This window comes from Berghia stephanieae, chromosome 8, assembly GCF_034508935.2.
Source record: "Berghia stephanieae isolate SIO BIC M18660-M18661 chromosome 8, UCSD_Bste_1.3, whole genome shotgun sequence".
Taxonomy (NCBI): domain Eukaryota; kingdom Metazoa; phylum Mollusca; class Gastropoda; order Nudibranchia; family Aeolidiidae; genus Berghia; species Berghia stephanieae.
Window position 1 is genome coordinate 22053245 of NC_088367.1, and position 15000 is coordinate 22068244.

At 37.1% G+C, this 15000-nt stretch overlaps 1 protein-coding gene across 2 annotated transcripts in view; it reads right to left on the reverse strand.

The window, feature by feature from the left end:
- Window positions 1-15000, reverse strand: part of LOC144978370 (uncharacterized) — a 67073-nt gene that overhangs the window by 10891 nt on the left and 41182 nt on the right. For both annotated transcript variants that reach the window (XM_078924306.1, XM_078924307.1), the window contains 7 exons: window positions 14400-14516; window positions 11539-11702; window positions 8918-9164; window positions 6974-7099; window positions 4375-4683; window positions 3184-3500; window positions 1-2575 (listed from right to left, as the gene is read on the reverse strand). The exon at window positions 1-2575 is cut by the window's left edge and continues 140 nt beyond it. In XM_078924306.1, coding sequence (XP_078780432.1) covers window positions 1-2575; window positions 3184-3500; window positions 4375-4683; window positions 6974-7099; window positions 8918-9164; window positions 11539-11702; window positions 14400-14516 — 3855 coding nt within the window. The remainder of the gene's footprint in view (window positions 2576-3183; window positions 3501-4374; window positions 4684-6973; window positions 7100-8917; window positions 9165-11538; window positions 11703-14399; window positions 14517-15000) is intronic.

Here is a 15000-nt window from a genome sequence, read left to right on the forward strand (position 1 = left end):
TACAGGGTCAAGGTCAACACTCGTTCCTTCAGACGATCTATGCAGTGACGTACGAGCAATGCGCTCTTGCTGATGCTGCTGCTCCTGCTGCTTTTGTTGTTGTTGCTGCTGCTGCTGCTGTTGATGATGGTTTAAGTTTTGATAGTTATATTTTCCACCGATACGTGGGTGAGAGAGTGTTGGGTTTTCGTCATGAAACTGTTGTCCTAGATCAAAATGATTAAGGTTGTCTGTGGTAATTTCTCTGTTGAATTGTGTATCCATTGCCGAAGGAGTTTTGTCGTTGGAAGTTTGAAGGGCCGACTCTTTGTCTTGAGGTATTTTAATGTTTGATTGCTGGTCGTCGGTGCTACTTGAATTTGTCATTTTATAGGAAGACGTGAGCGGTTTCATGAAGGACGAAGATATAAATGTTCGACCTGGCAAGAACGTCAGAGACGTTGGTCTACGTGGAGCTACATTTCTTGATTGTTCTGACTCATCTTGGGGAATTGGCTGGCCAAGTGTAGAATCTTTACTTTCATTCGATGTCTCTCTTAGATCCTCTCCTTTATTAATTGTTTCAGTCCGGTCAGACATTCCAAAGGTAAATCGTTGTTTTGGTTTTGGATTGGATGTTTTCTGCGGTGCCGATTCGCTACTTTTGAAACTGAAATCGAGCTGTTTTTCCCCAGCTGTTGGCGTTATCGTTGTTGCCACATTGTCTGTCTGTGTCTGGGCCACAGATGGAGTCATTGTATTTTCATGACTGCTCATTTCGTCTTCACTGGCATTTACTTTATTTTTGGCCTCCCCAATCTCCCCGTGAAGTGAATCTGGGTTCATATATCGAGGTGTGATGGTTAATTTGGATACGTATCTTCTTCGAGCTGGTTTTGGGGGTGCTGAAGTGTTTGTTTTCACTTGTGAAGACTGGTGAATTGAGTTTTTCAAGGCAACATTTTTATTGTATATTGTGTCCAGGTCTTCCATCGATTTGGCTAAATTTTCTTTCATTCGTATAACTGCACTGACAGGTTTTTCTGCCGCGGTTTCGGGGATGGGTAATGTGCTGAGATGAAATATACTCTCGTCACGCTGAAATTGGCTCACATCTTCTCGCTCTTTTAATGGTCGTAAGTCAAAAGTAGAAAAAGATAATTTTGAATTTAGAGTTACACTTCGTTCAGTGGCACGATTCCTGTTGTTTGAAACTGAACTGTTGGCTATCAAAGAGGAAACCCGTTTGAGTTTTTCAAGGTTGGGCAATTCACTGGCGGAGATCGCTTTGATTTTTTTCACAACAGAATCGTAAGGGTCAAGTCTTGCATTTTCTGCCGTGTCAATTCCAGACTCGGTTTCTTCCTCGTCCTGATTGTAATAAGTAGAATTTGCCAGGAGGTTGTCCACGCTCCCGTATCTTATCGAAGGTTTTTCTGGTATTTGCAGGTTATCTTCGTACGTCGAAAGGCCAATGAATCTCTCGTCAGAACTCGATAGTTCGTCCAGATTTAAATCTTCTCGAGTCATACCTGGTGGGTCTGTTGCAAAATGCATATCATTCGCCCCAGAGACTGGTCTGGATTCTTTTGCAGCCTTTGTCGACTTTCTTAGGCGTTCTTGTAACACTCGTATCGGTACATCGTCTCCATCTGTTGCATTCTCCTTGAACGACATCGTATGTTCTTCATGAATCCCACTGACCCGAGCGGCATCAACGAATGGGACTCTATCGTGTTCTGACATTTTTGTTTGTGATCCGTACAAACTAATAGGCTTACTTCTACGAACAGTAGTCGACGTTGAAGAAGGATCAGAAAGAACTTGATCAGGAAAACCCTCTGCGGCATTGACCCATGGCATAGTTTTAAGGTCACCACTCACCCATTTGTTTTTTCTTTGAGCCAGTCTTGCGTGGCCTGTTACTTTTGCATCCCTCCCATCCTTTCCAAGATGCAACAAACTTGAACTCCTGGCTTGGGACACGGCTTTTTCGTAATCGAAAACACTCCCGTCGGTGCTAGAGCTGTTGAAGCTAAACTCAACGCTCTTAGCTCTTGGAAATGATTTTCCAGAAACTTTTCTAAGCTGACTCTTTGATGCCCCAGCTCCTACTACAGATGCAATTCCAATTGTGCCCCTTTGATCCATCTTCGCTGCGTCAGTGTCGTGTATATTATTGCTGTTATCACCGCTACCCATTGCCTTCCTATTGAATGAAGAAGGCAATGAGGAGTTGTTGCTATTATCTGCAATCCCGATATCTTTCTGATTTCCATCTGCAGAATCGGGTGCTATTTCTAAATACGGACGACGAGAATCTCCATCTCTGTAATTTGGCGTAGAAAGTGGTTTATTTAGAAATGGTTGCACCCCTGATGGGTTTTTACTGTTTACATTCCTTTCTCGTTGGAATGAGTTAACACTTCTGGGTCTTTCCTTAGATGGACTGAGGGCAGGAGAGCGTGGCGATGACTTGTCTACTGAGTGGGAGGAAGTAGGTGTTCCAAAAAGTTCTACTTTCCAGGTCAAAATGGCTGCTACGAGTTTTGCAGGAAGACGAGTGTTAGACATCAGGCGCTGAAGGAGACGTAATCTGGAAGTGAAGATGTGGTCAAAAGTATTTCAATTTGTTTTATTCTCATGAGCAAAGACTTTGTTAACCTCATAAATAATAATAGTTATTTTAGATAAGATCATCACTGTTTTCACTAAGGATCAATGATCAATTAAGCCCACGACTATTGGATGGCGCCCTTCCACCTACCCCCCCCCCCCCCCCCCCTTCTAAAAAATTATGAATCAATTCTTCTAGCAAGTGTGTTATGGTATTTATCCATTTCAGTCTACAGAAAAAAACATCTTCGCAGAGAAGCTTCGATGTTACGCCATGACACAAGACCGAAGGCCTAGAGCTCTTCTGGTTTCCGGCTTTGGTAAGTAAGAAAATGTTCATGATACATGCATTTAGTTTGTAGTCACACAGAAGTTAAATGCAGTCGTGTTTTTTTTTTATGTGAGTGCTTTATATGTAACGGCTATTTTGAAATGACTCCTAACTTACAACTTATACTGTATGTGATAAAAATATAGTTCCATTTGGTTATCTGATGGGATGAATGAGATATAGTGAAGCACGCTGATCATAGTAAAATTCTGACAGTGCGCTATATAACAATGTGCAAATTATATATCATTATCTACCTCAGAGCAAGAGACCGTGCTTGGGCCCTCAATTTCCGGTCAACCAAATATGGCGGTGACATGTCCAGTCGATCAATGTGTTCAACCCGTGGTGGGGGATGTCTGTCTAGAAACACGCGGACTGCCCCGAGCCACTCAGTTGGCATGAAAACGAGGTTGCCGGAATTCTGGGATTGTTGTTGTTGTTGCTGTTGGAACGAGTCTTCGTGTTTTGGGGTTTTTGTTGATGATGAGGAACTGGACACTGTTTCTTTGAGACACTGGGAAAGTACAGGCTCTGGGAGAAATTTCAGAACTTTTTTGTACCAATTCAGGGCCTAAGAATAGACAAACAAAATCATAGTGATGAATCTAAAGTGCATCATACTTACTTTTAATGTGCATGTACTTGTAAAGGGCCAAATGAAAGGGTATGCGGTCTGGTGGTATGACAATCGCCTTCAGTCGGAAGGTTCAAGGTTCGAGTTCAGATCTGAAGTGCGTTTAGTTGAGCCCTTGGAAAAGTTTCTTTACTCACATTCTGTCACCTTACTCAGGTGTAAAATTAGCACTTTACTTTAACAGCGTTGTCTCTGCCCTTTAAAAAACATTGTAATATCGGTAAACAGGAGTCGTGTTTCGTCCTACATGTTAAGTGTTCTGTTGGCTCGTGACCCACTGAAAAACGCTTTGAACACGTTTAGTAGGTTTTGCGTTATAGACATGCAAAGGTTTTGTGTTTTAAAAAATTAAAATATGAAACAGGTACCCATTGTTTTGGATGCAAATTTTTTTTTAAAGCATCAACAAATCATACAAAAATCGAAGTGTTTGGATGAGAGAGAGAGAGAGAGAGAGAGAGAGAGAGAGAGAGAGAGAGAGAGAGAGAGAGAATGAGAAAGGGATAGCAAGAGAATGGGAGAAAATGCACGCAATTTACTTTTATTTTCAAGTGCATTAAAATGTATTATATATATATATATATATATATATATATATATATATATATATATCCTTGATATATATATATATATATATATATATATATATATATATATATATATATATATATATATATATATATATATATATATATATATACATATATATATACTAATTATAATGTCCAGTATTGTCAACACTCATGGCCAAATTCCACAAGTAAATAGATAAATCAAATATTATAAAGAATCTTAGCTGTAATGACTTCACCTTTTCAAAGAGCAGATGAAAAATGTGAATCCCGACATAGATCTGCTGTAACTGCTGCATGTGATTGGTAAACGGCTGGATGCTAACGGTCAGACATTTACTAATGTCAGAAAAATCTGTGCTGTTGATACAATCTAGGAGAGCCCCTCCTCCTCCTCCTCCTCCTCCCCCTCCTCCTCCTCCTCCTCCTCCTCCTCCTCCTCCTCCTCCTGCACAAACAGTGTTGGTTGCTCCACTAGACTGGGTTGCCACATTATTCTTTAGTTTGTGAACGGCTTCCAATATTTCTGTAGCCTGACTCAGCAATTCCTGAGCAAATAGAAGATGGTATGAAACATTGATAATTATTGATATCCATATCATTACTAAAAATAGCAGCCAATGGGAATTAAAGTATGACGTAAGAAAACATTGTTTTGACACTTTGACCCTTGGTAATGAACGGAATTTTAGTCCTCTATTAAAAAAAAAGTCCAAGTAAATAATACAAAAAAATCTTGTGTCTCATGAAATTTTAATAATTGATATCCAAATCATTACTAAAAATAGCAGCCAATGTGAATTAAAGCACGACTAAGAAAACATTGTTTTGTCACTTTGACATGACTTGTATTGGCAATGAACGGAATTATAGTTCTCCATTTCAAAAATTTCCAAGTAAATGATAGAAAAAGCTTGTCTTTATCCGACGTGTAAAAATAAGTGCACGTCAGCCTAGGCTAATACTAATCTCTCATAGTAGTTCAATATGATAAATTATAGGAATTTTCATGCTTTTCAACCTACGTGTTTCCACTTATGTGCAGATCTGATAACCCAAAATATTATGGGCTCATTGTTGTAATGGAAATACTCTCAAACCAACGCAAAATATCATCCATTACAACAATATTAAAATAAGCCCATAGACGCATTCGGATATCAGACCTGCTCATATATGCACGTCGTTTACAAAATAGTATATGGAATTGTTATGCTTTCCATCAGAATTTGCACGGCTCAAAATCTTTGGGACCAAATTCTCATGACTATTATAATATGCGCAAATTTCTATAACCTTGCCTCGTTTTCCCACTGCGTCCTCGAGTCTCCTTGAAAACAACTTTGAGCGTTTATATGGCGGAAATATCCACCAAATGTGCTAAATTGGTCTCTAGCCAAAAGCAACACTTAACAGGTAGGACGAGACAATATTATTATTTTTTTCGAGAGACAATCCTGTTAACAGCCAGCAACCCATTTTACATTTGAGAACTGTAAAGTGTCAGTGCATTACATAATCAGTCGGAATGTGAAAATTTTGGATTTGTCTTTTTTTTGCATTTTCTGAAAGAATATGCTCATCAGAGCATTTTAATTTTTATTTGGAGCATATCGGGTGATTTTTCATGAACATGGTCAGATGTATGGGAAACGTATCCAGCAAGTTTTCTCAAATTTCATTCTTTTTCAACTTGACTAGCTGAAAAAAATATTTTGAAATGAAATTAAGCTTAGATAGAAGCTGTTCAAAAAGGGTTGATTTAATCATTTATGACAAGAACTCATTTTTGATTTAAAAAATTGACCTTCTAAGTAAACTTGGCAATATCTCAGTTCAAATATTTTCACCATCCGACTGATTATGTCACTCACTGTAACTTTAATAAAGAGCATTTTCCAAGGACTCTACTTTTCTAAGAGCGGAACTCAAACCCGGGGCTCGCCAGTCCGAAAGCGAATGTCATACTACAAGACAATAACGCCGCAGTAAAGAAGAGAGAATGTTGCTTCTTTACTTTAAAAAAAAAACAAACCCAAAAATCCCCTAAATTTTCCTAGTTCCGTTCATTTTTGACTTTAAAAAACAATTTTCTACTCATTTCAACAACATGCAGATCGACTTTATGGATAATAATTTTAATATCCATTTAATAGTAAAGTCGTTAAAAGGTACCGTTCTGCACTATCACTCAACAATGTCATCGCCAATTGCCAGGTACTCATTATAGAATGAATCAAGTGGGGTCATCCATTCATATGTGTATCGCCTTATCATTATTATTATTATTATATTATTATTATTATTATTATTATTATTATTATTATTATTATTATTATTATTATTATTATTATTATTATTATTATTATTATTATTAATATCATCATCATTATTATTTTATTATTATCATCATTATTTATATTATCACATTTGAGAGCCGGTCCTCTCAAAATAATAATGAAACCCTCCATTAAAACTAACACAAGAGGAGAAACCAAAAAGCGTGTATAATCAGAGCGTGTCAAAATCCGATGCTCATGGAAGAGAATGACTTAGTAGGTAGATAAATTTCGGTCACCTAGCTCCAGCGTGCTGTATAGCAGAGCGTGCTGGAATTCGACGTGCTAGAATCTAGCGAGTACTGTATTGTGTTGTCTATGCGTTCATCTAAAATACTCATAACATCCGGATATAATGTACCAACACACAAAACTATGTGTAACCTTAAATGTTTATATTCTGATTGATAAAATTTAGTGACTACCGATCAATAAAATGGCCGTTTAAAAACAATAACAAAGAGCTGAGTGGCGTCAATTTCGTTCCATCTATCTATACCTTTGCTGGTTCATAGAGGGTGGTTGTGAAATGGGCCCTGTATAACTCTGCTTGACTCAAAGTTCTCCCGACTATTGGATGTTCTCTTAGTAATGGATGGTAGTGGTCGCAGATCTTTCTCTCAATCTGAGGGGGGGGGGGGGGGGGGGGGGGAAGAAAAAAGATATTTATTATGTTTTATTCAGCAATATCATAGAAATCAACATTGCAATCTTTTCAAATCAAATGCCTTCAAAGAATTCAAGGAATATTTTGACTTAAGAACATTAGAAATGAAACTTTAAGAGAAAAAGACAGATACGGTGAGCATAGCTACAACAATAAAGAGACGCAGATGGAGATAACTTGGACATGATGCCAGTATGGAGCAACTGTTTTCCATGAATAACACTCCGCTGGACGGTTGATGGCAAAGACGGAGAGGCAGGCCCAAAGAAACCTGGAGATGATCCATGGATAAAGAACTTAAAGAGGCTGGCCTATTCTGGAACATTAGTGTCCATGCAGCCGACAAACAGAAATGGAAGTCTTTAGTAGATGTCTCATACGTCCCATGGCTCGATGAAGAGTCTGGCCTACCCTGGAACAACATCAGTGTCCACGCAGCCGACAAACAGAAATGGAAGTCTTTAGCAGATGTCTCATACGTCCCATGGCTCGATGAAGAGGCTGGCCTAACATGGAACAGCATCAGTGTCCACGCAGCCGACAACCAGAAATGGAAGTCTTTAGCAGATGTCTCATACGTCCCATGGCTCGATGAAGAGGCTGGCCTAACATGGAACAGCATCAGTGTCCACGCAGCCGACAACCAGAAATGGAAGTCTTTAGCAGATGTCTCATACGTCCCATGGCTCGATGAAGAGGCTGGCCTAACATGAAACAGCATCAGTGTCCACGCAGCCGACAACCAGAAATGGAAGTCTTTAGCAGATGTCTCATACGTCCCATGGCTCGATGAGGATTTAGTGCGTAAGTAATATCATAGACTGAGGACATAATATATTGTGTTTAATTCAATCAAGAATTCCGATAACTAAAGTTTAAGTAGTCTACGCGATACACATTTAACCAGGTATACTCGGATAACTTAGATTTTAAAAAAACCCAACAAAACACTAGAACATTTGTATAGAGAAATATCTACTAAACACACGCTCAAAGCGCTTTACAAGGGATATCAAGCCAACAGCAATATTTAACATGTAGGATAAGACATGACTACTGTTAGGCGATATTGCAATTATTTCGGACAGAAACAACGCTGTTATCAGTCGGGTACTCATTTTCTACCCGAGTACGGTGAGAGAATGTGGGTAAAAAGCCTTTTCCAAGGATCCAACCATGCGCCGTTCAAAGCGGGTCTCGAACCCTGGACCTTCTGATTTGAAGGCCTGTCATACCACTAGACCACATCTAAGTTGGCAATCCCGTTCAACTCAGTAATCAGATAATTTAGATCTCTAAGTATGCAATTATTATTTTCGACATAAATGTGTAAAGGATAATTATTTGATTAGACAAAATCACTGATCTCATGCGAGTTTCTGGATACGATTTTAGACACAAGTGAAAAAGAACCCAATAAAAATTGAGCTTTAATATAGCGCAATATCCACTAAACGTGCTCAAAACGCTTTACAAAGAGACATAGACCAACAGCAACACGTAACATGTAGAAAGAGACATGACGCCTGTTAGGCGATATTACACATTTTTCGACAGAGATAACGCAGTTAGCGGCTAGGTACTCATTTTACACATGGGTCCGGTGAGAGAATGTGAGTAAAGAGCCTTATCCAATGACTCAATATGTGCCCTGCGAGGCTCGAACCCAGGGTCTTCCGATCCGAAAGCGAATGTCATTCCATAAGACCACATACTCGCACAAAGGCTATTTGGAAATTTAAAAAAAAAAAACCACAGATAAACAAACACTCAAACCTCTTTGGCCCTCTCTTTATGTTTGTTGATTTGAATGAGGACAGTGAAACGACTCTCTGTGACTCTCCATGTTTCTTCCAATGAGGAGTTCCACGAGTCAAGTTGCACATACTGGTCCCGCAGGTATGTATGCACACCGGCCAAGAGGTTTGGCTGTAGAGATGAGAAGAGACTATTGCTTGTGGCGTTGTCCAGCTGGAATAACGTTTGTTTGCTTCGATTTAAACATGACGGTAAGGACGACTCTCTGAAAATAAATAAACACGAGAGATAAAATTAGTTTTGAGATCTGAAAAATTGTGTATGAATAAGTCCCAGACAAAGCAAGAAAGAAAAAAACAAAAGAAAAAAAAACCCAAACAAACAACAACAAAAAACATCCCAAACGGTAGTATGTCAGATTAGGTAATCAGGAGGTCTGAGGTTCGATTCCCAGTCGAGGAAGACTGAATTTTGTGTTTTGTTTTTTTTTTTTTCTTTTTTTCTTTCTTTCTTGCTTTGTCTGGCATGGTAGGCCTACTGTGTCATACACAGTTTTTAAGATCGTTATCTTACACCAGTGCCTGCTCCCAAATTTGTCACTTTGATATTTTCTAAAATTAGTATCCTTACAGATATTATGATGATTTTATCCACTGTCTCAAAACAGGATTATGTCGGAGTCTTATGTTGTGCGGCTTGTGGTGTGACGCTCGCTTTCGGATCGGAAGGTCCTGGGTTCGAGCCTCGCTCGGCGCATAGTTGGGTCATTGGAAAAGGCTATTTACTCACATTCTCTAATCGTACTGAGGTGTAAAATGAGTACCTGGACGTTAACAGCGTTGTCTCTGTCCGAAAAAAAATGTAATATCGCCTAACAGGCGTCATGTCCCGTCCTAAATGTTAAGTGTTACTGTAGGCCAGGGACCCCTTGTAAAGCGCTTTGAGCACGTTTAGTGGATATTGCGCTACATAAAAGCTCAATTTAAAAATTAATAATATGTAGCTCCGACCACTGACAAGTCAAATTGTTACGGGCTTGTTGTTGTAATGGAAATACTTTCAAACCAACGCAAATATTGTCCATTACAACAATGTTAAATCAAGCCCGTAATTACAAATAATATGTTTACCTAGTTGGACTCATATTAATTCTGGAAATATAATTCACAGTCAATGATATAGTAATACTTAAGCTGCTAAAAGTAAACTATTATTTAAAAAAAAATAGGTTTGGGGATCAACCTTGTTCCGTAAAGACAATATTAAAATTTTTATCATCGAGCACAGAATTACCGGCAAATCTAAAAATACAATAAAGTAATATAATAAGTATAATAAAATTTATTTTTAAAAAAATAGAGCTTTATATAGCGCAATATCCACTAAATGTGCTCAAAGCGCTTTACAAGGGGTCCCTGGTCAACAGCAACATTTAACGTGTAGGATGGGACATGACGCCTGTTTGGCGATATTACAATTTTTTGGACAAAGAGAACGCTGTTAATGGCCAGATACTCATTTTACACCTGAGTATGGTGCGAGAATGTGAGTAAAGAGCCTTTTCCAAGGACTCAACTATGCGCCGAGCGCGAGGCTCGAACTTGAATATAATTGAATATAATAATAATAATAATAATAATAATAATAATAATAATAATAATAATAATAATAATAATAATAATAATAGTAATAATATATAATAATAATAATAATAATAATAATAATAATAATAATAATAATAATAATAATATAAATAATAATAATAATAATAATAATAATAATAATAATAATAATAATAATAATAATAATAATAATAATAATAATAATAATAATAATAATAATAATAATAATGCCGACAATGATATACTTTGGTTAAGATTTTGTGTTTTATCAAAACAAATAAATTATAGTTTTGGGCAAGATGTAAACAAGGAGAGACAAAATAGTAGGGGGGATGGGGTATTTTCTCTTTTCTTTTTTTTTTCTCTCATTGTCTTTTAAAAAAATATTGTTATTATTATTATTATTATTATTATTATTATTATTATTATTATTATTATTATTATTATTATTATTATTATTATTATTATTATTATTATTATTATTATTATTATTATTATTATTATTATTATCATCATTATTATTACTATTATTATTATTATACTATTATTATATTATTATTATTATTATTATTATTATTATTTATTATTATTATATAATATTCATTATTATTATTTAATTATATATATTATTTATTATTATTATTATTATTATTATTATTATTATATTATTATTATTATTATTATATTATTATTATTATTATTATTATTATTATTATTATTATTATTATTATTATTATTATTATTATTATTATTATTATTATTATTATATATTATTATTATTATTATTATATTATTTATTTTTATTTATTACTTATCATTATTATTATTAAATATTTATAGTTTTCTCTCCTTACCATTTTGCATTAGTGTATGTAAGGTCTTTTTTCAATATAAAATTCCAGAGGTGCTTTATTCTTAAAATATTCTAATTTGTATTTCACTTTTCGATCAACATTATCTTCTGTTAATCAGCCCCCTCCCCCCCCCCCAACCCCCCTCCCCCTTTAAAAATCTTACGTGATGATGATTTGAAACTTTTCTGTGAGATCAGACAAAAGTTGATGCAGTTGAACAGATGACTGGTTGTCCGGTTCGTATTCCTGGAGGAGCTCAACTCGGTCTCGAATAGATGGTAGCTTGGACAAGATGTCCTTGCCTTCTTCTATGCACTGAATAACAACCTGGGAGGAACATAGAGGAGAAGAATTCAAATTCAAATGTACTTTAGGTACTTGACCTACTTAAGAATAAGTACACGTCGTACTTGACTTGAGTTGTCCTTCAGAGCCATAAGGCTCATGGAGCCGGAAATTGTCTCGCGTACAATAGCAGTTGCTGCGATCTGTGAATTGAACGCTACTCTATCGCAAAGTACTTTCCGCCAGATCTTGCAGACCCAGTTACCCAATCTCAACCGAGTGGACAAGATCGATCTCGGTCTCTTGGCGTGTGAAGCAAATGCTCTACCAAATGAGCAACCGGAAATCCTAGCTGACTTGACTCGAGCTCGAGCTTTTGTATAGCGCGGAATCTACCAAATGTGACTCACAGTCTCAAAAGCAGTATTATGGCGGGATGAATTAGGTGCAGGAAATTTTATCGATGGTCGGCAGACCAAACCTCAGAAGTCCCGATTTTCACGATCGGCGGATCAAACCTCAGAAGTACCGATTATCACAATCGGTGGATCAAACCTCAGAAGTCCCGATTTTCACGATCGGCGGATCAAACCTCAGAAGTCCCGATTTTCACGATCGGCGGATCAAACCTCAGAAGTACCGATTATCACGATCGGCGGATCAAACCTCATAAGTCCCGATTTTCACAATCGGCGGATCAAAACTCTGAAGTCCCGATTTTCACGATCGGCGGATCAAAACTCTGAAGTCTACATAAGAGCTTTGCGTACCATATTTTATTTAATTTAAGTCGGATCAGACCTCTGATGACTGTCATCAATCATGGATTTATGTGAATATTATCATTGTTATTGTCGGCTTGTCATTATGTTACCGGGATATCGATTAAAATGATGATGATGAGGATGATGATGATGATGATGATGATGATGATGATGATGATGATGTGATGATAATGATGATGATGATGATGATGATGATGATGATGATGATGATGATGATGATGATGATGATGACTTTAACAGCGATTTATTATTGAAAAAGTAATATTATTACTCATTCCACGGAATTTATGTGAATAATTCATATTTGTTGTTAACTTCCCTCCGGTCATCTGTTGAGGTTTAATAGAGACATTTGTATATCGATAACGCAATAATAATGTAAATGGTTTATGTAAATTGGATGTTTTCTGTCCTGTAATAATAATAAAATACTCTCCTATTGGACTCGACTCGGCCTTCTGATTGTCTGCAAACTTGTGTCGTTCTTGTTGTCATGTTGTTGTTGTTGTTGTTGTTGTTGTTGTTGTTGTTGTTGTTGTTGTTGGTGGTGGTGGTGGTGATGGTGGTGGTGGTGATGGTGGTGGTGTTATTGTTGATGTTGTTGTTTTTGCTGCTGTTGATGCTATTGCCGGTATTATTTTTGATGTTATATTTAGTGCCGTTGCGTTGCTACTGTTGGTGGTGTTGTTATTGGTGTTATCATTGTTGTTATTGCCGTTGTTGTTGATGATATTGTATTTTATTTGTTGTACTTATGATCATGATAATGATTATGATTATCATCATCATCATCATCATCATTATTATTATTATTATTATTATTATTATTATTATTATTATTATTATTAGCATTGATTTGGTAGTTGAGTCTGTTAGATCTGTCAGAAAGTAATTTGCGATAGACTAGCGTCCTTGCCAAAGGGTAACAAGCAATTGCTATTGTCCGTTTCACGATATAGACACCAGGATAAACAGCAGCTCCACGTGCCTATGTGTGATCTTCATGAAAGCGCTAGAAGCTCAAGACAAATGAGTTTCGGATAGTAACAGCCTGGCAGCAATGTTTGAGTGGTCTAGTGGTATGGCACTCGCATTCGGATCTTCGGGTTTCAGATTGATGGCATCTTGCTATCTAGCCTAAATAAATGCTTGTTGTCAATAATAACCATCCATATCGCTTTTTTACGCCCTGTAATCCTAAGAATCTGACAAAACATTCTGCTACTAAAATAGTTATACCACCTTATGATTCAAAATGTAACCTATTTGCTGTTTATGTATTGCTTGGATGACTGGTTATACACTCCCAGTGAATTTTGAACCGGAAAAACGGAAGGTGTGAAGTCACGACTTCTGCTTCCTATTACTCTTTGTCTACAAACATTTAAAGTACAATGTGGCCACGTGGTGTTACTAAAAATGGCTTATTTGAAAAAAGTCCCTTTGAGGGTTTCTGCGGACTCTAGCGTTTGATAACCCCTCCACTGCCCGACTGTGGAATCGCCTCTCATCTGACGTGGCTGAAACTGTTGCCAACATGCCTTCACGCGTTTGCCAACCTGCCTTCACGCGGTTGCCAGAGTTCACATAGTGACTTTTTAATCTATGTACTTTTTATTAGTATTATGTGCAGAGTTTTAACAAGTGTACAATGTAATACTCTACAAACTGTGGAGTGATCCTCGACAATATTGAAGGTTTCCACAAGAAGAAGAAGAAGAAGAAGAAGAAGAAGAAGAAGAAGAAGAAGAAGAAGAAGAAGAAGAAGAAGAAGAAGAAGAAGAAGAAGAAGAAGAAGAAGAAGAAGAAGAAGAAGAAGAAGAAGAAGAAGAAGAAGAAGAAGAAGAAGAAGAAGAAGAAGAAGAAGAAGAAGAAGAAGAAGAAGAAGAAGAAGAAGAAGAAGAAGAAGAAGAAGAAGTAGTAGAAGAAGAAGAAGAAGAAGAAGATAACTTACATCATAGAGATGCATCCAAGCGTGGTGACTGTATTTCAGAGTTCCACACACATCCACGGTCAGGTGACACACGTCTACCTGTGTGTAGAGGTCTTGGACCGTCTTCAATAAGGCTATCTGATCAAAGAAATAAGAGTTAAACAAGAGTTAAAATTATGCGACCCATTAACTCATTCCGGTACAGTACTAACCGGATTCAAGCACGCCATATTCCAGCAAGCTCTGCAATACGACATTTGGAGCCTTGGTGACCGAATGTTTTGATTACCTCCAATGAGCATTGGATTTGGGCACTTTCTTATCCTTGCACGCTTTGTGGCTTCTTCCGAGAGCGTAATAGTATCCAGCGAATACCGTTTCATGTTGGAGTGAACAAATGTCATGATAATATAATTTAATACCAAAAATGATCAGAATCCTTTTTTTTTAATTTGAGAGGTTTTAAATAAAGGCGTCCTTCAGAGCTATTATGCCAATGGAGCCGGAGTTTATCCCGGTTTCTATAGCGTGAAAGGGGCAATAAAAATTTCTGCTAATCTTTGTTTAGACCGCTAGTCTATCGCAAAGTACTTTCCGCCAGATCAAACAGACCCAAATACCC